Source organism: Setaria italica, chromosome VII (assembly GCF_000263155.2).
Source record: "Setaria italica strain Yugu1 chromosome VII, Setaria_italica_v2.0, whole genome shotgun sequence".
NCBI classification, from domain to species: Eukaryota; Viridiplantae; Streptophyta; class Magnoliopsida; order Poales; family Poaceae; genus Setaria; species Setaria italica.
In genome coordinates this window covers 34,713,246-34,736,037 of record NC_028456.1, presented here as the reverse complement: position 1 = coordinate 34,736,037, position 22,792 = coordinate 34,713,246, and the positions used below count along the sequence as shown (strand labels likewise).

Genomic DNA, 22,792 nt, shown 5'->3' with positions numbered 1-22,792 from the left:
GTGCCACTAGCTGTAATAAGTGCCATTTGAAGTCAAATAGTGACCCTGAAGAATTCAGAAAGAAATTCAAAAGAAAAAGAAGAAAAATAGCAAAAAGACCAAATTCGGCCAAATTTTGACCGAAATTTGAATTTCAAATTTGAAATTCAGAAAAATTTGTCAAAAATGTGGAATACAAGTGTAAGAGTGATTGGAACTGAAGGATCAAAAATTTGGAATTGAAATAGTGCTAAATACCTCAGAAGAATCAAAGAAAGAAAAAGAAAAACTCAGTTTACTGTTCACCATCCGAAAACAGGAATTCAGAGAAAACAGCCTCAGAGTTGATTTTGGAAATTGATTTCTGGAAAAATTTTCAAATAAGTGCACCAGGACAACTACACTATATTGAAGTATAAACCTTGGACTACAAGATTTGGGTGTTGTTGGCCAGGATCAGTAATAGGAAGGAATTCAAATTCAAGCCCAAAGTCAGCACATTATCACAGTTAACTGACACTCTGAAATACAGCTAAGTCTGAAACTTGACAGCATAGGGTTAACTTTGAGCTCGGATTCAGGGCAATGTAGATCAAGAAGGGTAGGTGTTCTTAGGCAAAATGGAAACTTGGGAGGTTATAGAACACGTTTGAGAAGAAATTGGACTGAGGGCAGAAGATTTAGACCACTAAATCGAGTCATCAAATGAGCTCCATGGCACTGTCAACGCCTGACGAAACTGAATAATGGTTTCAGTCGAAATTCAGAGGAACCCAAGAAAACAAATCCAAATTCAAGCCAATTCGATGCTTATCTCGAGCCGAAATCAAAATAAAAGTTAAAGAGCTCGAGTTTATCTGCCACTTTGGTTAAAGCATCTGAGCACCGTCGGATTGAGAATTAACCGCGGAGAAGCTCTGAAGATCACGGGCGGTGACTGAGCATCAGACGTGTCGCCGCCGCCGTCGTCGGTCGTCCGCCAGCGCCGCTAAGCTAGGCCACCTCCTCACCATGCAAGCCTAGGGGTAGACCACGGTGGCAGCCATGCGAGAGGTAAATGCTTGAATATCTACCGCTCCCGCGCCGCCGTTTCACCGCCGCTCTTTTTACCGCCGCCCGTGCCTCTTCTGCCAGACACCGCCGCCAAGCAAAATTCCACCTCCACGCCGCCGCTCCCGTCGATTCCTTCCGTCCACACCTCCGCCTACACCCCACCAGTAGCCCTACCAACTTGTTGCCCAGCTTCTTCGCCGTCACGCCTTGAACCACCGCCGCTTCTGTCCGCCATCGCCGCGCCGCCCGCTCACGGTGAGCCCTACCTTGCGCTGTTCCCCTTCCTTCTTAAGTAGTCGTAGGCGAGTCCTTAGGGTCCTAGGATGGTGTAAGAGTAGTTGTTCGAGTAGTTTGTGCCGTCGTCGTGAGTAGTCGCGACCGGCCGAGGGAGTCGCCGCCCGTCGCCGTGGAGGGGATGGCTCCGGCCATCTCCGGGGAAGCTGTTGCCGCGCACAAGGACGTGTAGGTCTAGGGTTGGTGTTGTCACCTGGTCCCGCCGCCGGGAGGGCGCCGGCCGGCGAGCCGTGCCGCCCCCTATCACAGGCGCTCTTGGCGGGAGGAAGAAGAAAGCGCTAGGCGCTTGGGTCCGCACGTCAGAGGAGGAAGGGGGAAAGCAGGCCGGTGCGACGCAAGCGGTGGCTGGGCCGCGGCGCGTCGTAGAGGCCCAGTAGAGCGCGGATCAACTGAGCGGGAGGAGGCCGGAACGGCGCAGTCGCCGATTGGGCCGGCACTTGGAGGCCCGTGGCAGAGTGTGGTCGGCGGGAATCGGAGAAAAAGGCCAAAGGCCCAGTGGAGCTGACCGGGGTTCGCAGAGAAAAAGAAAAAGAAAAAGAAAGAAGGCCGATGGGCCGGAGCTGGGCCGCCAAAAGAGAGAGAAAAAGAAAAATCGGCCCACAGAGCCCGTCGGAGGGAGGAGTAGGGCCGGCGGGTAGAGTGTATAGGAGAGGTGGGGTCCGCGTCGTGGGGTCCAGTGTTTCGTGAGAGAGGGTAACGCGGGGGTGAGTGAGAAAAGTTTTTCCAGGGGAATTTCGGGAAAAGTTAGATTTCTTTAGTAAATTAATCCATTTAAATTCGTTTTGCACCATTTTAATCACAGAAATTTGTAGGAGTGTCCAAAATTAGTGAAACCAATTTTGTTAGGCTTGTTTTATTTTCCCTTATGCATTAAAATTTTTACACCCTAGGAAAATAATAAAAATTTAGGTATTTATTTAATGCCTTCCTTTTGAGGTAATGAAATAAATACTTAATATTTATAAAATGTATAAAATATGGATAACACTTTATTAATCACAAATAATTCTTAACTCATAGGAAATCAGAATTTCAAGTTAGAAAATAATTACCATTTTTCCTAAAAATAAAAGAAAAAGCTATAGGAAGGGTTAAATAAGAAAAATAAAAATATAGGTTAATCCTTTTAGATTTCTTTTGTGTGTTGACTTACAACTTATTCGTGATAAGTCGTATAGTCCTTGTTGGCTTGCAACTTTATCATGAAGGAAAGTTGTATAGTCTGTTATTTAAAAAGTTTGCATTCTAACCCCTGCATATATTGTACCGTAGATCCAGAAGCGCCAGAAGAGGATTATTGGGAATTTTCAGAAGGACCTTTGGAGTCCGAGGAGGTGTTTGAATTTGTCCCCTGTGAAGCGAATCCGTCGGCGTCTGCTAATCTTTTTAACGATCAAGGCAAGCCCCGGTGCATTTATACCTATCTATTTTGGAGTCGTTATTTCATGTGACTAGTTATAGGTTATTTGGTTATTGTATGCACTAAGTCTAGGAGTTTGATGAAAGCTATTCTTGTGTATGATCATGCCTTGAATTAGGGACATCTTTGCCACTTGTTCAAATCTTAGAAACTACCCAAGTCTAGAATTGCTTACTTGCTTACATACTTGGTTTACCAACCTTAAGGCAAACACTTAAGTCATATAGGTTGCTTATGAAAGATAGTTTGGAACATGGAACCGGACAGAAGCTAAAGATATAGTTCTGTCTGCTAGATTAATCTGGTTAAGGCCCGATCGTTGTCTTAACCGCTGATCAAGTGATAACATCTGATCACTTATTGGGTATGGGACCAGTAAAGCCCAGTAGATTAGTAAATTCTATGATCAGGAATGCTTCGTACCCGCATTTGACGTGCTGGAGATTGGCAGGGGTGTAGCCTGAAACTCACATGGGGATCAGGCCAGACGTGGGGTCCCATGTGGGGGTGCATCCCTGGGTCCGGGTAGTTGTATTCCTAATCATTGACTTTACTAATCGAGAGGTTGTTAGTACGACCTGGACAGTCGTATAGTGCTGGTGATCGGAGTGCTCTCCTGCAGGATGTAAATTGATCCGGATCGCCGCAATTCTCGGTTATGAATGCGCTTGATCACTGTTGAGCATCGTAGTATAACTCATGTGATATAAAATCTCCTGTTGCCAAGTACTGTATGAATTAACAGTTATGATTGTTTTATTTCTGTTATCATCTAGAATGGTTAGGTAACAACTTAACTAAACTAAAAGATAAAACTAAGGCCTCACTCATAGTAAGCTTTTTCGGCAAAAATCGTGTCAACCAAGCACACCCAAAGGCTGACATGCATTCCAAAGAAAAACTATTATATTGGTTAGTCGGGTAAGACTTGCTGAGTACCCCGTACTCAGGGTTTTTCCCCTTGTGGTTATCTTTCAGAAGCTATCCAGGAAGCTACCGAGGAGGAGACCCCAAAGACCTAGAGTATTGACCTGAGTCTCTCAATACTCTAGAAAAACCATTATCGACGCATCTTCTCCTAAACTACTTATGTTTAATCTTAGAGCTTGTCTAACTCTGCATCACTAAGTTTGTTTCAACTTGAAGTCTTGTAATAACTCGTACCTCTTAATTACGTATGTAAAAATGTAATATTTGTTGATATTATCCCATCGCGGATATTATCCTGATGTATGGTGATGAAACACGCCGTGGATCTTTCGAGGAGTCCTAGGGACACTCGACGGACTACCGGACTTATGCTGTTTTAGGTGCGTTTCGGATAATTGCTGCTCCGACAGCGATTAGGCGCACTTAAACCAGCTTAAGTTGGGCGGTTCCGCCACACTAGCCGCGCCCTTCCCCCTAGCCCCGTGCTCCTGCCGTCCTCGCCCACCGCTACCTCACCCGCTCGCCCCCGCGTCCCACGCCGGAGCGCCGCCAGCCGCTAAAGGCTGAGCCGCTACCATCCACCGTGCGACATCGGTGACCGTGCAATTCGCCTTATGCCAAGCCCGTCGGAGCACACAACTCCCTAAGGAACTTCGCCAGGACGTCGCGAGCATCTACCACACCTCGCCGGGGCCACTCGCTCGCCGGAGCGCCGCCAATTTGGCCGGCCAGAGCCACCGCAGGCTTAAGGAAGAAGAAGCCATCCGCTTTTGCATTGAGGCCCTGAAGGAACTAGCTAATCTTGGTTCGTTTCTTGTTGCCTTGGATCTTTTATAGATAACCCCCCGTGTAGACTAGGTTCTCACAAACAGATCCAACCCAAGCCTCTTTTGCAGATCTAACCCTGGCTATAGATCTATTCACGAGTACTATACCAATACTAGGCGTGGGTGCTTTGCAGCTGCCGCTTGCCTATTTGAATGATGAAGGAGCAGAGAAAAAAATCAAGAGAGAGGTAGGGATGGTGCTTGGCACGATCGCCTCTTAGATGTGCTTCGTGTTTTGGCCCAAAATAATTTAAATTGTGAAGTAAATTTGACTATAAAAATTAGATACAAATGAATAAGAAGAGAATTAAGTAGCAATAAAACTAATCAAAAGACTAAAAAAATATTTTGTAGTTCAAGGATCTTTCCATAGATAAAAAATAGGAACCAAAAGATTTTCTAGAGAACTCGAACTTAATGTGCAAATAATTGAGAATTTGAGCGAGAGCTCTATATTGGATATTTCTCAAAATTAGATGTTAAAAGAGATGGACCATATCCTCCACGGTGAAGCGATGCCACGCTTGATCGAAGCATCTACAAAATGCAATGCAGCTCATGCGGACGGCTGAGCAAGGCGAAAGCCGAGTGAGCAAAAGTGGTGGCAGGGTCATGACAATCAACGATAGCAGTTGTGCTTAGCTAGTGGCGGTGACTCCACGCTCAACAAATGACAGCTGAGTATCATCAAAACAAGATAACTTGCGAATAGCAACAGTTGGATGCTAGACTTTTTTCCTCCTGTTGCAACGCACGGGCATATTTTGCTAGTATAATTAATAGGAAACCTTCACTTGTACTTATGGAGTTTTTTAGTCTTTAACATAAAACATGACATTCTGCAGGAGCATTGTACGCCGGCAAGTTCAGGCAATCTACCTAGCTTCCTCCACGGATGGTCCACTGGCTCCATAGAAATTATGATAAATCTATTTATCATATTAATATTTTGAGCAAGCAGAGTGTACTAGCAACCAAAATAATAGTTTTGTCAATATCACCCCTACACAAGAACTAGTTATTACAACATAAGTAATTAAATTATTTTACTATTTAATGTCAAATGTGACATTCTGCGGTAATATTGGATGCACGCAAGTTCTTGCAATCTCCTTAACTTTCTCAATGCGCGGTCCATCGACTCCAAGTGGAAAAGGTGGGTATTGACCGATTTGTAATAAAAGGACCTCAAGTGTAGGTGCATTTTCGATAACATGTAAAAGAAATTCAAGTTGCCCTCTTGCTGCTTTGAATCCTGTGATCCATATGTGCTTCAAGTGAACATATCTACATTGTCCAAGGTCTTTCCTACATGGACCCGCTTCTGACAACCATAAATCACAGCCATTGAACTGCAAAGCGTAAACAAGACAAAGTGTCATCTATGGATAACTGAAGCAAAGCATGGCCACCATATTCATCTGTTATAATATTCATCACATGCGATGTAATATGAACAAAAATACTATGATTGATTTTTTTGGTCAACATTGGAAATATTGTCCTAAATTCGATTCTTTATTATAAAAAATAGCACACAATTGACCAAAGTGCTCATAGACACTCACGTAACGAACGAAAACAACTTTGTGTAATCTTATTCCACGGACCCTCAATAATAAGATGATATTATGTCACACTTCAGTATAAATCTATGAAACATGATCTGAGCAAAATAGCTAGAATAAGGATGATATCACTTACATGGACCTCCAACTTTTCAATAAATGGAGTCGCTCTCAGAAACGCGAGTGAATAAAGAACCCTGTCAAGATCTCGGCGTAATGTATACAATAACAACTGTAAGTGCTTAAGATTAGTAAACTTTAACGGGTTATCCCACAACCATTGCTTCTGAAAGAGAAAACACATGGGTCAATGAAATGAATACGTAAGATAAGTAAAAAATTAAGGACAAGATTCCTTTAGGGATCTACCTCTATACGTTGAAAACGAATGTCCAAAGTCAGGCTCTGTACACTTGGAAGACCATTGAGAAGGGATATGAGCACATGCTGAAAAATTGCATTCAGGAACGTAATATTTGCACTTTGCAGCTTGAAAGATCGTACAAGATCAATCGGTATTAAGCATCCAACGTACTCAAAGGTAGCAAGATTCACAGCATTGAATCTTATCTTGGTCAAGCAAAATTCAACTCTCAAGTAGGTTAGACGGGGTAGTGGACTATCCACTATTAGTTCATCGTCGAGTCGACATCTGTCTATATGGAGCCACTCAAGTGTGTAGCAATGGGACAACATATTCTCAAGATCCTTCCTACTGACATGCACCATTTGTAGATGAAGCTTTCTTAAATTTGGGAAACCTTTGAAATGTGAAGGTGGATCCAAAGATACGAAGCTGAGTTGCATGTGCTGTAGACGTGATATGCTTTCCCGGTCTAAAAGTTGGAAAGGAAACACATATAGCTCCGTATCCATGTATTCCAAAAATCTTTTGGGCTTTAGATCCAAAATGAGGTTCTTTGTCCTTGAAGTACTGGCGGCGAAATCTACCCAAGTGTCAATAGGGTGAGCCATAAATATGCTGTCTTCGAAATTGATTTTGACATGAAGCGTTTCAACCACCTTGCCGATGTGTTTCCACAAAATGTTGTGGACATCCAAGAAGAATTGCCAGACGTGTTTGTACGTCAAGTCCTCCCTCTTGCATTTGCACATGGCGACAACATCAAACGTTAGCCTGGGACACGCCGAGGACGTGCATCCTCTCCACTCGGTTGACAAAACACTAGTTCTTGCAAACTCCTTTGGTGGCAGCTTGGACGCGATCCTGTACAAGATGTCCTGTGAAGAAGGGATCACACCCATGGATTAATTTAACGTGTCAGGCAGCATCCCAAAGTACAGAAATCTCATCTTTATTATACCAGTAAGCAAAGCATGAAAATTAAAAAAAAAACTTAGCTCGATGGGGATAAAAAGGAGAGTAATAAGGTTGTGTTGAACATGCATGCGATGCATACAGCATACCGGTGGAAGATGGCAGAATCGAGTACTTGGTCTAGTGTTGATGCTGGTTGGGTTAGCACGGTGATGGTGGTCTGCTGTTGTTTGTTGGCTTGTTGGGTGGTTGGTCATGGCGCGAACTCAGCCTGCAGCCAGCGATCGGTCCTGGCCGGCGAGTTGTAGAGGTCCGCGACGGGCGGCGGCGTCGACTACTGGTTCCGCGGGAAGGCAGGACGCGCTGTCGCTGCTGATACGGACGGACAGGACGATTGGGCTGCTGATATATATGAGGATCCGGACCAACTACGAATCCCAATCGGACCGGGCCAGCGGGCCTGCAAACGAGCGACGGCGGAGAGAAGGATTTCCTTTCCTTTTTCTTTTTCTTCTCATAATCCCGACCGACTTGGATGGATCCAGCTCGATCAATCCGAGAATTCAGCTTTTAACTTGCCTGGTAACGGCCTTCCAAGCACTTTTTCCATACAAGATATGCAATAATCATCGTTATCATCTAGTGTTAGCACGTACTACGCACGCATGCTCCACATGTACGTACTACTAGTGAGTTGGGCAACAAGCTAGAGATGGACTCGCTCGTCGACATCCATGGAGATCGAGGCGATCATGCATGGAGTTCCTGCCTGGCGTTTAGGTCGCTGGAGAAGAACAACAGCAGATCGACGGGGGACAAGTCCTCGTCAGCTAATCCAAAGAAGATGGAAAGAAGAGAGGCGCCAGGGCTTATCATGTAGTACTTCTCAAACCCTTACTACATTGCTGCTCAGTTGGTTATAAACCAACCGCAACTCGATTGACCTCGTAAAAAAGACTTTCCTTCCAAGCGAATCGAAGAACACAAGAAAAAAATAAACACACAATTTGAAATTGCAGATGTATATGAAATAGATCTGAAATAAGAGATTCAAGTTCTCAATTCCAAATGACTAATCGACACAGCCGAGAAGAACAAGAACAGGGGCCCATAGAAGGACTTGTCGCTACAGTTACAATGAATCAATCTCAGTTTCTCAAAGGAAAACTAGAACTAAACAAAATACAAGCCCTAATGTGGTGACGGCTACTGAATATACGAGCGTTAGGTCGTGGATGACCCTCTTGACGCACCCCTATGGACTCCAACACGATAAACGAGCCAACGACTCAAAAAACGGTGGCGCAACACCCTAATAGATGGAATTTTGACGTGGGACTGGTGCCGTTCGAAACTCTATGAAATTCTCTTTCCATCCATATAAAGAATGTCCTAAACGGACTCCGCATGTGAACCGTGCGTCGTTATTGGTGTGCCCTGCTCCTGGACTCCGAGGTGGGCTCGAACTTGAGTTGCTTTGGTCCTTCATCTTAGCGACTCGAACTGAATTAGTCTCGGACCTCCTTCTTGACTTGGACACCCGTGCTGGACTCCTCCTTCTCCACTCCATGCGTCCGTGTTGTTCAACGTAGAAGTCTGAGATCCAGATTTTGCGTCAACACGTACTGTTACAATAATTCAACCTAAATTTATGTTTAGACTATGATTATACTGACAATTAGAGATAGGGCACGCTTTGAAGGGAACTGTATACTGCAATGGCTGTGGAGTCTGAAGTAACGCAATTCATCAGAGATTAGTTCCTCTCCTCTGAGGGGAACTTGAAAGGAACACATCACCATGCCTTTACATTCTTAGTATTGTTGACGTTTTGGGTAGTAGCTAGATAGGATAGGACGACGATCAAGTTTATCATGTAGTACATTCTTGGCACCACTACTTTTAACTTTTGCCCCCTGGACATTCATAAGCATCTGCTCCTTGGTGCTATGATTCGCTGCGTGACGATTCATCTTACTGACTGGAAGCTGACCAGGATTCAACCTGAGACGACGATGATGTGGCTGCCCATTAATTAGTACTAATTGCTTGCTTCTACTTGCATGTCACGGACATACTAACTCCAGTAGCTTGCTTTACTCAAAACGCAGATTGTTTCTTGCATCCACAAGCCAAGCAACAGAGATCAACACGTACCCATCGATCTCTATTTAACGGGACAATCTAGCTGCCGATCTCCATCGCACTGCACTGATGAAGAAGCACACACACCAGAGCTAGCAAATAATTCAATTCGCCGTGACAAGCGTCAACCGGAAACAGTTGCAGGTTGCCACCGATGGAGGGGAAGAAGCAGATGCTGGCTACCTTGGTCGGCTGCAACTACGCCGGCACGCCGGACGAGCTCCGGGGCTGCATCAACGACGTTCTCGTCATGCGCGACACCCTCGTTGCCCGCTTCGGCTTCGCGCCCCGCGACATCACCTTCCTCACCGACGACGACGGCGGCCGCGGCTCCTCGCCGTCCGCCGTGCTCCCCACCGGCACCAACATCAAGCGCGCGCTGTCCGAGATGGTGGCCCGCGCGGCGCCCGGGGACGTGCTCTTCTTCCACTACAGCGGCCACGGCACGCTCGTCCCGCGCCGCCACGGCCACGGCTACGACGAGGCCATCGTGCCCTGCGACTTCAACCTCATCACGGACGTGGATTTCCGGCAGCTCGTGGACCGTGTGCCGCAGGGCGCGACCTTCACCATGGTGTCCGACTCGTGCCACAGCGGCGGACTCATCGACCAGGAGAAGGAGCAGATCGGGCCCTCCGTCGCCGACCTCGCCGTTGACAGCCCTGCACCACCAGCTGCTTCTGCCCGCGCCCGCTTCCTCCCGTACGCCGCCGTCGTCGGCTACCTCTCCGGCGCCTCGGGTCTCGGCGCGTCCCACCACGTCGCTGACCACCTCCTCGCGCTCTTCGGCGCTGACGCCAGCGACAAGTTCCACCACCCGCGCCACCACGACAGCGCGCCGAGCCCCGACGGCGGGATCCTGCTGAGCGGGTGCCAGACGGACGAGACGTCCGCGGACGTGTCGGGGGACGACGACGACGACGAGGCGGCGGGGGAGGGGGGCAGCAAGGCGTGCGGCGCGTTCAGCAGCGCGGTGCAGGCCGTGCTGGCGGCGCACCCGGCGCCGGTGAGCAACCGGGAGGTGGTGACCCGGGCCAGGGAGGTGCTGCGCGAGAAGGGGTTCGAGCAGCACCCCTGCCTCTACTGCAGCGACGCCAACGCCGACGCGCCGTTCCTCTGCCAGCAGGAGGAGAAGGAGCCCGCCGCCATGCCCGCGCTGTGAATCTGTGATTTGTGCGAGTGTGATCTTAGTTACGCGTGGATATGAACGCATACGAACCATATCATGATGATGACATGCCATTATTACTCTGCTTACATGCAATATGTGACTTTTCATGCCGAAGAACAAAATCTTTTCTGGCCCTGCTCGGCTGTGTGCTGGCTGCTGCAGCTGCATCTGCAGCCGGCCGCAAGTAGCAGAACCTATAGCATGGCCTCTACTTATATCGATCATATTCCCACCACCATTTCTCCGGCGCCTGTTAGCCAATCACCTGATGCCAATTTCTCCTCATCTCCTCAAAGTCATTGAAAATTGTGGTCTGCTATTTACTTCATCTAATCACAAACTTAACTTCAACTATTTATTAGGTTTGTCCAAATATAGGCCATTTTATTTTTCTAACATTGACTAACAATATTTATAAAATTACATTATATTAAAGGAAATAGTTACATATTAGTTTACATACCTATTATTATAATCTTAATTTTCTGTTGTGAATCTATGTAAAATTTTAGATATGCCAGAGTGGAGCAACCTTTTAAAATTACAGGAAAGGGAATGGAGCAAACTTTTAAATTTCCTGGGCTCGAATGCATGAAAAGAATTCCTGGGCTGGAAATGACTGTCCACTAAGCAACGCCCACACAGCCCACCATAAACCTCTCGGCCCAGCCCAATATTGGCAACGGAGGGAACACGAAGAAACCCTGGGGCTGAAGGGCACGGCCGCCGCCAATACCCGTTACCCGAGTAGCCGACCACCGCCACTCCGCTGTTCCCCTCCCCGTCCCTCGCAGTCGCAGCTCCGCCCGCCCGCCGGCCACCGGCTACCTCTGCGGCGCTCTGTCCTGCAATAGTTTATTGATTTCTTTCACTCATGGGTCGCACCATCAAGAAGGCCAAGAAGGCTAAATCCAAGAAGACCAAGGTACCATACAAGATACTATTTCTGGAGCTCCAATTGATGCTTGTTTCTTCAGCTGTTTCAGTATGTTCTTTGCTTCACTTGCCTAATTCTTCTGTATTTCTGGGATGAAGAAAGTTGAAGCTTCATCGTCATCTAATCCTGTGGTTGCCTCTGGTCCGGCCAAGGTGAGGAAGAAATTTCCTATCCTTTTTTTTCACACAGCCGGAATAGGGATGAAGAAAGTTGAAGCTTCATCGTCATCTAATCCTGTGGTTGCCTCTGGTCCGGCCAAGGTGAGGAAGAAATTTCCTATCCTTTTTTTTCACACAGCCGGAATACAGTGTGCGAGCTATACCCTTAATTAGTGCTTCGTCTTAGGTCTGGCAACCGGGTGTAGATGCACTGGAAGATGGGGAGGAGCTCCAGTTTGATCCTGAGGCTTACAATTATCTCCGAGGGTTTAGCATTGGCTGGTCTTGCTTGAGGTAATGTTTCCCCGCATAGGGCATTGTTTCTTTATTTGGGTGTAAGTTAAGGCCAATATGTGATCCATTCTCAATGAATAACCTTCCGTTGCAGTTTTGATGTTGTGCGCGATCAACTTGGACTCGTCCGATCAGAGTTCCCCCATACATTCTATGGTGTTGCTGGAACACAGGTTGCGTTACTCTTTACAACTTCAAAACCTAGACATGTTTACTTCTTGACTTCATGTCTTTCACATAGTTTTTTTTACTTTTCTAAATTATCGTTTCTACAGGAATATTAATTTGTACTATTGCACCTGTTCTTCTATAGTTTAATTTTAATTTTGCAGAAAATGTCACCGGAACATGCTATGGTGTTGCATGTTTGTATTTGTGTTCTTATTAAGTTTTTTTTTATTTGAAAAGTGTGCCATTGCTGATTCTAAGCTCAAAAGAGAAAAAACGTGCCAGAAACTTGTGGGCATTTATACCCTGATTCTTACTACAAATTGTAATTGATTGCGAATGAGCGAATTTGGATCATTAGAAGTTTTATGAATGAATTGGTCTTCCTCTGGACATTTCAGCTTAAAGGATGTCAAAAGATTGGTGGAAATGCAAATAATCATTAAACATTAGTTTTGTCTCTCTGAGTTTGGAGCTAAACTGTTCTTCAGGCTGAGAAGGCTCCATGGAATTATATTGGCATTTTCAAGCTTTCTAACATAAGTGGGAAGAAGCGGGAACCTATACCACCTTCAGCAGTTGATGGTGACACTGATGTGGATAGTGACAGCAGCAGCGATGAAGAAGATGAAGAAATTAATGAGGATACAAAGCCCATCTTACATGTATGTTTCTAATCAAGATCATAATTCTAAACTATGCCACAAAAATCAAGGTTTTTCATTATCTAGCAAGTAATGCTGATACACAGTTTGTGATGTGTTCTGTTGCTACATTTCAATGTACCAGCTAAAAAAAGTGGCCCATGCGGGTTGTGTAAATCGGATACGCTCAATGACTCAAAAACCACATATATGTGCTACATGGGGTGATACTGGTCATGTTCAGGTAATTCAGTTCTTACCTCACACTTCTTTTTCAGTTATTGTGATCAATGGCAATCTAAACCTGTCATCTATTCTATATGCATTGTATTTCTTTTTGAAAACCTGTCCAGAAACAGAATGCACTATTTTGACTTTTTTTGTGCATTGCCGGTTGCTAAATATGCAGGTGTGGGACTTGAGCTCCTTCCTTAATTCTTTAGCTGAGTCAGGGGCACCTGCACCCAAAGAAGATGACATAATCCACAAACACTTACCTGTGAAAGTATTTAGTGGCCATAAAGATGAGGGATATGCAATTGATTGGAGTCCGCTTGTTGCTGGAAGACTTGTTTCCGGTGTGTACATGATCTTGTCCATTTCACAATGTTTGTCATCTAAAATATTTTGATGTGGTTCTCTCTATTCCATGTCCATAGATTATTGGTACCATTTAATTTCGTGTATAGATATTTTGATGGAATGACTTAATGATTTTTCTATGCAGGTGACTGCAATAAGTGCATTCACCTGTGGGAGCCAACTCCAACCAACTGGAATGTAGATCCAAATCCATTTGTTGGACACTCTGCAAGTGTTGAAGATCTTCAGGCATGCCACTGAATGATGCATCATGTACCTATTCATATGTTTCCTTGAATGTGATTGTCTCAACTAATATAAGTATATCCTTGCAGTGGAGTCCCACGGAAGCCGACATATTTGCCTCTTGTTCTGTGGATGGTACAATAGCGATATGGGATATACGTACAGGGAAGAAACCTCGTATGTCTGTCAAGGCTCATAAAACCGATGTTAATGTTATCTCATGGAATAGGTATATCCACTGGAAAACTCTTAACCTTATGAGTACTATAACTTCTGCTGCATAGTATTTTACACATGTTCTGACTTGCATTATCAGGCTTGCTAGCTGCATGATAGCTTCAGGGTGTGATGATGGCAGTTTCTCAGTTCGTGATCTTAGATCAATTCAGGTATTTCCTTCTTGATATATCAGAATTTTCTATGCTTGTGAGTTTCGGTGTAACCAACTTGACATTTTCCTTAATTTGTGTTTCTATAATTTGCTCTAAATTGGGCCCTGTTTGCCTCTGTGCAATATGTGGAAAGAAAATTACACATGATTGGGTGTTCCGAAGATATTAGAAAATGAATAAACCATCTAATAGATCAAAATCTATAAGCTACGTTCTTGCTACTAGATTTTTGAAATAGATAGCCTACAGTAGATATTTGCATCATTGCTAGTATGTAAATAGTGCACTTTGCACAAATCAGTGCAGCTGGTTACCGTGGTGTAGTACCCTTGTCATGTTGCCCAGTTTATCTTGACATATTCGGCTATTTGTATTGATGATAGTAATTGTGGCTATGTACTTCACTATTGCTTGTGAATCTTTTTTCTTTATGCTCTCTATTGTAATGGTAGGAGGACTCGTTGGTAGCACATTTTGAGTACCACAAGAAAGCAATTACATCTATCGAGTGGAGTCCACATGAAGCATCATCATTAGCTGTAACATCCGAAGATCATCAACTCACGTAACACTCCCTCCTCCCTGTTTTAGATCCACTGGATTGCCAAAATGTTTTCCCAGTATTTGCTGACACCTCTCATGATTGTCTGGATTTAGAATTTGGGACCTTTCATTGGAAAGAGATGCAGAAGAGGAAGCTGAGTTCAGAGCGAAGATGAAAGAGCAGGCAAATGCACCTGAAGATTTACCCCCACAACTTCTCTTTGTTCATCAGGTACTACTATTAAATTTTTCTCTCATTTTATCATGATGGCGTTAGAAATTAACCGACTTATGGCCTCACCGTTGGTGGCTGCATCATTTTTCCTGCACAGTTCTATTGCTTGTAAAGAGTGAAATACATGACCCTGACTGTTTGTATGAGCAGGGCCAGAGAGATTTGAAAGAACTGCATTGGCACCCACAGATACCCTCAATGATCGTATCAACAGCAATTGACGGCTTCAATGTGTTGATGCCCAGCAACATTGATACAACCATTCCTGGCAACACTGATGCAACGATGGCATCTGCTGAGCCATAGATGTTTTTGGTAGCACCATGCAACTTGCACTTCCAGGTTTATGTATCCAGTAGTGTATCCCTGTTTAGCTGCCATTTGCATGGAGCGCTATGAAGCTGTTTTCAAGCAGGATGAGAAATTTTGATTGGTTGACATTATATGCTATGCTATATAGATAAGTTTTAATATGCACATGTTTTTGCCAAGTAGTCTCTATCGAAATGTTTTACCCTCTAATAATTCAAGCTGTTTTTGAATTGTTGCATTTGTAGCGTAGTATCTATAGGCTGTGGATATGGCTCATTGATGCCGTCTTTGTTCGTTCCGGAAAATTTGGCAGCCGCCCATTTGCATATGCTGCTGTGTAAGTGCTGCCTTTTGCAGAAAATTAAATCTATCAGGTAGGCACATATTCTTTCTATTAAATAATGTACAGAGTATAAGGAAAAGATTGAAGAAAGTATTATCTGGTGAAATTTCACGAGCAGTTTACTTTGATCCTTCCTGAAGCGTTGATCAGCTTTCATGTCATCTAGACTTCCCACTCCTTGCTGCTAAAGTCTAGAAGAAACGCGTACTTATATGTACTATCTGTGGTAAAAAAAAAATGTGTTTTTTTCGCATGACTTTTGAGGTGCAATTTCGACCACTCATTTCTATAAAAATCAGCACGAACAACCGAGGACGAACTCGGGGGCGGGGGGTAATAATTCACCTTTTGCCGTCCCGCGATTAACCACAAATCAGTCTGCATCCATCCATCGTTGCTTGTCGTCCATCCATCGTGTGGTGCCTCCAACGGAATTAAGAGATCAAAAAATCAGCAGCCGATTGAATCGATCGATCGACGAAGAGAATGGACGAGGTGGAGCAGCAGCTGTCCAAGCAGCAGATCGAGGAGTTCCGGGAGGCCTTCAGCCTCTTCGACAAAGATGGCGACGGTATGCCATTTCTGAACTGGATTGCATTTGCAATTTTGCATTGTTCATCGACAAAGATGAACTGCGATCGCAATTGACATTAAAAATGCATGCAGGGACGATCACGAGCAAGGAGCTTGGCACGGTGATGCGCTCGCTGGGGCAGAGCCCGTCCGAGGAGGAGCTGCAGGAGATGGTGAAGGAGGTGGACGCCGACGGCAGCGGCGCCATCGATTTCCAGGAGTTCCTGACCCTCCTGGCGCGCCAGATGCGGGAGGCCAACGGCGCCGACGAGGAGGAGCTTCGCGAGGCCTTCCGCGTCTTCGACCAGGACCAGAACGGCTTCATCTCCCGCGACGAGCTCCGCCACGTCCTCCAGAACCTCGGCGAGCGCCTCTCCGACGACGAGCTCGCCGAGATGCTCCGCGAGGCCGACGTCGACGGCGACGGCCAGATCAACTACACCGAGTTCGCCAAGGTCATGCTGGCCAAGTGAGTCACCATCCAATTTGCATTATTGATTTGGCACTTTGTTGCGTTGCAAAATTTGCATGCATCACATTCTTGTGGCACGTAAATCAGCATAAGGCAATCAAACTAGGTATTGATTATTGGTGCTTGCTCAAATAATCGTTTAAGCTGGAATTGGGTTCTTGCATTTCGGATCTTGCGAATCAGCCGCCAAGTTAGACGCCGACGGTACTCAACAAATCCACATATTTCACATAAACATACATGCATTGAAATAAGTTGAGCTGAAATTACTACTCATGCTTGATTTGCATCTCAACCCTGAGCCTGGCACTTATGTTGGGTTCTTACATCATTGTGCAGGCGAAGGAACCAGGAGTTGGAAGGCCATGGGAGCGACTTATCTCACTCCAAGAGTTTCTGTCCCTCATGTACAATCCTCTGAAACCCACTCTGCCACCTTCGTTTCTAGCTGACAGCTGAGAGAAATGTAACAACATTCACTGTGTAAATGGGGGGAAATTGAAACGGCAACCAATATGAGTTCTCAATTAACTCGCCAGGTTTTCTCAAACGATGAAAAACCTGCTTAAGCTCTTCTGTTCAGTACTAGAAAATGGGGCAACATAGCAAGAGCAAGAGTGCAAGACCATACCTCATTTCCAGATTCTGCGCATAGTGTTTCAACATGATACATTGGCATACATGGATTTACAAAGCTCACATACTCACAAAATCTACTGAATGAGCTTCACTCCAGCTACAGCCTACAGCAAGCAGTGTGGCCTCTGAAAATGCAGCATTTTACAACAATGGTAGAGGACTAGCACAATTTGCCAGGCCCCCCACCGGTACTTATAGAATGAAGTGAACAGATTTGCTGATCCGGACTACTTAAATGGAATTTCTTGGAAGAATGGGACTCAAATAGTTTGCCACCCTTCCTCTCCTGAGGTTCCGCTAAGCAGAAGGTTGAATTTGCAGATCCTTGGATTTCCAGACAACGTCCTTTAAGGTCTTGGAAAGGTTTTTGTAGAATAGTAGCAAATTGCAGTTTATACATATAAGTAACTATATGTTGTTGAAGAACCAAATATAAATTACGAATCTCTGTAACTTAGCGCATCCAATTTATTGGTGATTGAAGAATCCTATGAATAGAAATCAGCTTCTGAATCATAGTTCACGAATACTTGTGTTTCTTTTATAAGATTGATCTTTGTGTGTAAGCTCTTTTCTTGAGCCTGTTACCTGAGCTTAGGCACCCTCTTTTATTTTATTGGATATTGCTCTTTGTAGAGAAGTAGATGGGGAAACACCACACACCCCAATTGGGGGGTTGACCTCTCTCTATATGGCCAATATGGCTTGGAGTACAAGGAATACATCAAGTGTATATGGAAAGATAAATACTTCCTAATACACATATATACTTCCTAATACCTGCCCGCAGTCGCAGCGGGAGGATCATGGACGCAAAGACTGGACCTGAACTCAGTAAACAATGGAGTTGGCGAGCCCTTCGTCATGATGTCCACGAACTGATGAGAGGATGGCACATGGAGGACCTGGACCTCACTCAATGCCACCTTCTCACGGACGAAGTGGGTATCAATCTCGATGTGCTTCGTGTGCTGATGATGCACCAGGTTTGCTGTCATATAGACAGCACTCACATTGTCTGTAACAACAGTGGCCGAAGCAAGCGGTACATGAAGCTCCTGAAAAAGTTAGCGAAGCCAGCAACACTCCGCTACAGCATGGGCCATAGCTCGGTACTCCACCTCAGCACTGGAACGAGACACCATGGTCTGGCGCTTGGAGGACCAAGACACCAGATTGTCGCTGAGGTAGACGCAGAAGCCGAAGGTGGAGCGTCGAGAGTCCAGGCAGCAAGCCCAGTCGGTGTCGGAGTAGGCAGTCAGAGACTGAACAGGGCCGGTGCCGATGTGAAGCTCGGAGGAGAGCGTGCCCTTCAAATAGCGCAGGATGCGCTTGATCAGGGTAAGGTGGGGCTTGCGCGGGTCATGCATGAAGAGGCACACCTGCTAAACCGCATACGCCAGGTCAGGTCGAGTTAGGGTGAGGTACTGAAGAGCCCCAACGAGACTCTGGTTTGAAGAGCCGTCCTTGAGCTTGGCGCCATCGTGTGCTGAGAGCTTGGCATGAGTGTCAATAGGAGTCGTTGTAGAGTGACACTCAGCCATGCCAACACACTGAAGAAGATCCAGGGCATATTGTCACTGGGACAGGAACAGACCCTGGGAAGAATGCGTGACGGAGATGCTGAGGAAGTGGTGCAGATCGCCAAGGTCCGTGATGGAAAACTCAGATGATGTGCTGGAGGAGAGTTGAGGATGAGGCGGTGAGGACGATGTCATCGATGTAGAGCAGCAGGTAGGCGATGCTCGACCCCTCTTTGTAAATAAAGAGGGAGGTGTCGGAGACGACGAAGCCGAGCTATCGAAGAAAGAAGGCGAACCGCTAGTACCAAGCCCTCGAGGCTTGCTTCAGTCCATATAAGGACTTTTGCAGGAGACAGACGTGATCTGGGGCGGTAGGGTCGACAAAGCCTGGAGGCTACTGGCAGTAGACAGTCTCCGCGAGATGAGATGGCCATGCTGGCGACGAGGTGCTGGACGAAGCAAGGAAGTAGACTCGGATGATCTAACGCAAGGTCTGATGATCCGGATGACGCAGCGGCGGAGCTCGAAAGAGACGGCGAAGATCTGGAAAAGCCCGACGAAGACCATGCGCGCAAGGCGCAACGACTAGTAGTGATGATGAGGTCGTTGATGTGGTCGGCGGCGGTGAGGATGCAATGGCGAAGTAGACCACGGAAGGCGCCACTGCTGCCCGAAGATGCGATGCAGCGGTAGCCCTCTATACTCCAGGAAGAGGCACGCAATACGAGGATGAACATCACAGGAGCTGGGTGAATCATGCACATCGGCCGATCAGACCGAGTATGCGCGAGGCTAGATGACGATGGGCGAAATCGGCGGAGGTGTCCCAATCGGTGGAGGTGACGACGAGCCGGGGCAGGTCGACATGCGGATGAAGTAGCGAGAAGGACGGTGCACAAGGGTGTCCCCTAGGGCGTTGTCCATCTCACCATGCCGCACAGTCGGAGACGGGGCAGGAGCTGGTAAAGTCGACGCCGATGTCGAAGTAGGGGTGAGAGGTCGACGGGCAGTGGGCGACACAATCCCGATCTCTGATTGGGCAAAAGAAGAAGACACAGCAAGAGCATCTTGTGTAGAACCTCCGAGTGCACGTAGAAGACGGGGTGGCATAAGGAAATCGCGCGCCAAGGGACGGCGGTGCGAGGTGGTGGTGAGCGCGGTGCAGGGAATGTGCGGCCGAGGGCCGCGGCTCAAGGAGTAGAGGCTCGCGGCGGAGGGTGACGACGCGAGGAGCAGAGGCGCGTGGCCGAGGGCAGCAACGTGAGGAGCAGAGGCGCGCGACCGAGGGCGGCGGCGCGAGGAGTAGAGGTGCGCAGAGCAGAGGCGTGAGGAGCATAGGCGCACGACCGAGGGCGACGGCGCGAGGAGCAAAGGCGCGTGGCTGAGGGCGACGGAGATGAGGAGGGAGGACAGCACCCGGGTGGGTTTCTTCACTATCTGATCTTTCTTGACAACGGAGGGTGGCGGATTAGTTGGATCCGCCGCAGAGACGGAGGGCGCTGCCCCCGGCGGAGGTCACGGGCAACCTCCCCGGGGGCACGCTAGGAGGCCATCGAGGGGGCGCGCTGGATGCACGCCGTGAAGGACGGCCGGCGGCGCGGCAGGGAGGACTAGCGGAACCGGAAAGTTTGGCTTAGGATGTGAAACCCTAAACTCGTGATACTATGTAGGAAGGAATAGAATCTATACCTAATATTAAAGAGAGGATGTTTCTTTCAATCCTTCAACCGTCATGGTAATTTTGCGAAAACCCCCCTCAAGTTTTTAGTAATCAACCCGCAATCCGTCCCTCTCGCACGCAAGTCGCAACGCGTCCGTTCTTTGTTCGCTGTCATCCTGGCAAAATTTTGGTCCGTACCGGCCTGGAGTGGGCTTTCGTTCGGGCAGGAGAAGGAACTCGACCGACTCGATCCTACACGTTTGCACTGCAGTCAAATACGTGAGCTCGTACGTGATGTGAGGCCCAGGCGGCAAGGAGCCATCAGAGAGATCGGTTTGGAATTGGATATGTGCGAGGCATCCTCTCCGATAGCTCTGGCGACGATGGAGGGCCCCAAAGTGTGGTTCGCCAACGACGTGTGGGTCGACGCCGCGATGCGCCTAAAGGTCGGCTACGCTGCCGTCGTCTCCGAGATTAACACGCCGTCACGCCCAGGCGCGACCGACGTCCTTCAAGGATATGTTGAGGCCCCTCTCGCTGCAACTTCTGCCAAGGAATTCATCACAAAATCCCATGATTGACTCCAATCTCTCACAATTTGCTTCGTGTCTTGAATTTTTTACGCTTGCAGCCCAAGGGCCTTGCCTATTCAGGCGCGCAGGGCGTCTGTTGCCCACCACCAGAGGAGCGGGCGGACACGCCGTGCGGCCGGCCAGTCTGCTGGTTGATCTGCACGAGTTCCCACTCATCCGCCTGTTGAGTCAGCTTGCCGACATACTCGATGCCGCCAGCTACTTCCTAGATGAGCGAGCAGGTGGACTTGGTGGCGGCGGCCGGGCGGAACGTGGAGGGTGGGTCGACGGCGGAGGAGGAAGGGTTGAAGACCTCGAACGAGCCCCGGGTGTCACGCGGTAATGCATGCAATAAATCCAAGTCCAAGCTGGCCAGATCCTATATGTGCGAGAGTTGACGTATCTTCACAAAAACTTTGAGCTTCCAAATTATTACAGCGTGAGGCAAAATCAATTGTATTTTCTGCAGAGAACGAAATGCATTCTCTGCACAGTTTCCAGCTCTTCCAGGTTGTATGGTGTGCTGACGGACAGATTTGCTTTTAGTATTGGCCAATTGCTCAAGAAGTCCAAAAAGTCAAATCTTCTGGAGTTGCTGGTTATCGACGGAACTGCACAGCTCAACGAGTGTGAGACCGTAACTCCCTTGCAGCTGCCTGGCATTAGGTATTACCTGCTCTGATGAAAAGCAAAGTAAGCTACATACGGTTGATTATCCTTTTATTTCAAAAAAATTTCCTTTTGGAAGCAATGTATTGACGTGTAATGTGATTCTGTAGGTATCTGACAATGCTAACTTGGGGCGAAGTGCTTTTTAGAGAGGTTAATTAGGTATGCTTCGCTACGGTAAGCACCTTCTCCATGTCCAAAACAGAATACATCCAAAAATAAGCAAATTAAAATTCCAGGTGTTACATTTTACGTTGGAAAGATATCTGACGGTCCCAATGTCACTACTAAGAGCTATGATGAGAAGAGATTTCTTCATTTTTATCAAGCAAAATCTTTAGGTCGTACTCATTCATAAATGTAGATGGTGAAACAACCAAGAAGCACAACCGTAGCCTGAAAACACAATCGAATCTACTGCAGTTTCATAGCCGTTACAACGCACGGGTATGTGTGCTAGTTAGGTATAATAGATGGATTGGTTATATTGTATTGAGGTCTCATTATGCGTTTTTATTTGTGCTGATGTCTACGTCTCTTCGTTATATATAGCTGATGACTCATTGATCCTTTTGCATTTTTTTTGTCAACATTTATTTTCTATAACGATTTCTCTGTTATTGAAGTTACAGTCACATCATAAATGCCATTTTTTTTCTTCGTGGACTTTTATTCTTTGACCATGTTTCTTTCGACTACTGGTTCCTTCGTTATATATTGGTGATGACTCATTGATCCTTTTGCAATTTTTTCTGTCAACATTTATTTTATATAACGATTGCTCTGTTATTGAAGTTACAGTCACATCATAAATGCCATTTTTTTTTCTTCGTGGACTTTTATTCTTTGACCATGTTTCTTTCGACTACTGGTTCCGTCCTATCGTATTATAAATCTACTAAACCAATATCTTATAACTACCAGAGCATAACGATGTCTAAACATCGATTAGACTAGACTGAGCATATCTAAACAGCCTCTCTTCTCTTGTATCATCTCTTTTTAGTAACATCAGACAAATCAAATGATCCATTCCTTTCATCTCTTTTTAGAACATCAGACAAATGATCATTCCTTTCATAATTATTAAAAAAATTTCCATTTCCTATTTAATATCGAGTCCAACTTTGATTCCTGACGCTCCGTTATTTTCAGTCCGACAAC

The 22,792-nt window shown here is 46.4% G+C and overlaps 3 protein-coding genes across 4 annotated transcripts; all 3 read left to right on the top strand.

Moving 5' to 3' along the window:
• Positions 1-9,567: 9,567 nt before the first annotated feature.
• LOC101770232 (metacaspase-9-like) lies at positions 9,568-10,881 on the top strand. The gene has a single exon (XM_004977405.3). The coding sequence runs from the start codon at positions 9,650-9,652 to the stop codon at positions 10,655-10,657; it is 1,008 nt and encodes a 335-aa protein (XP_004977462.1). The 5' UTR covers positions 9,568-9,649; the 3' UTR covers positions 10,658-10,881.
• A 507-nt stretch (positions 10,882-11,388) lies between these two features.
• On the top strand, positions 11,389-15,407 carry LOC101769829 (glutamate-rich WD repeat-containing protein 1). 2 transcript variants are annotated; one of them, XM_022828657.1, is made up of 13 exons: positions 11,389-11,591; positions 11,810-11,863; positions 11,949-12,055; positions 12,150-12,228; positions 12,715-12,888; positions 13,013-13,111; positions 13,277-13,445; positions 13,595-13,698; positions 13,785-13,924; positions 14,012-14,084; positions 14,540-14,652; positions 14,745-14,862; positions 15,016-15,407. In XM_022828657.1, the coding sequence occupies exons 1-13, from the start codon at positions 11,541-11,543 to the stop codon at positions 15,169-15,171; spliced, it is 1,437 nt and encodes a 478-aa protein (XP_022684392.1). In that variant the 5' UTR covers positions 11,389-11,540; the 3' UTR covers positions 15,172-15,407. The 2 variants fall into 2 exon arrangements, with proteins under 2 accessions (XP_022684392.1, XP_004977461.1); XM_004977404.3 differs by lacking the exon at positions 11,810-11,863 and adding an exon at positions 11,702-11,755.
• A 217-nt stretch (positions 15,408-15,624) lies between these two features.
• Positions 15,625-17,728, top strand: LOC101769427 (neo-calmodulin). Its single transcript, XM_004977403.3, has 3 exons — positions 15,625-16,091; positions 16,187-16,562; positions 16,905-17,728. Exons 1-3 carry the CDS (start codon positions 16,007-16,009, stop codon positions 16,984-16,986), a joined length of 543 nt encoding a protein of 180 aa, XP_004977460.1. The 5' UTR covers positions 15,625-16,006; the 3' UTR covers positions 16,987-17,728.
• Positions 17,729-22,792: the final 5,064 nt, after the last annotated feature.

Coding starts and splice junctions, on each gene's coding strand:
- LOC101770232 (XM_004977405.3), top strand. CDS start 9,650: ATGGAGGGGAAGAAGCAGATGCTGGCTACCTTGGTCGGCTGCAACTAC.
- LOC101769829 (XM_022828657.1), top strand. CDS start 11,541: ATGGGTCGCACCATCAAGAAGGCCAAGAAGGCTAAATCCAAGAAGACC. Junction 11,864..11,948: donor TTGCCTCTGGTCCGGCCAAG/GTGAGGAAGAAA, acceptor GCTTCGTCTTAG/GTCTGGCAACCGGGTGTAGA. Junction 13,699..13,784: donor CAAGTGTTGAAGATCTTCAG/GCATGCCACTGA, acceptor ATATCCTTGCAG/TGGAGTCCCACGGAAGCCGA.
- LOC101769427 (XM_004977403.3), top strand. CDS start 16,007: ATGGACGAGGTGGAGCAGCAGCTGTCCAAGCAGCAGATCGAGGAGTTC. Junction 16,092..16,186: donor CTTCGACAAAGATGGCGACG/GTATGCCATTTC, acceptor AAATGCATGCAG/GGACGATCACGAGCAAGGAG. Junction 16,563..16,904: donor GCCAAGGTCATGCTGGCCAA/GTGAGTCACCAT, acceptor ATCATTGTGCAG/GCGAAGGAACCAGGAGTTGG.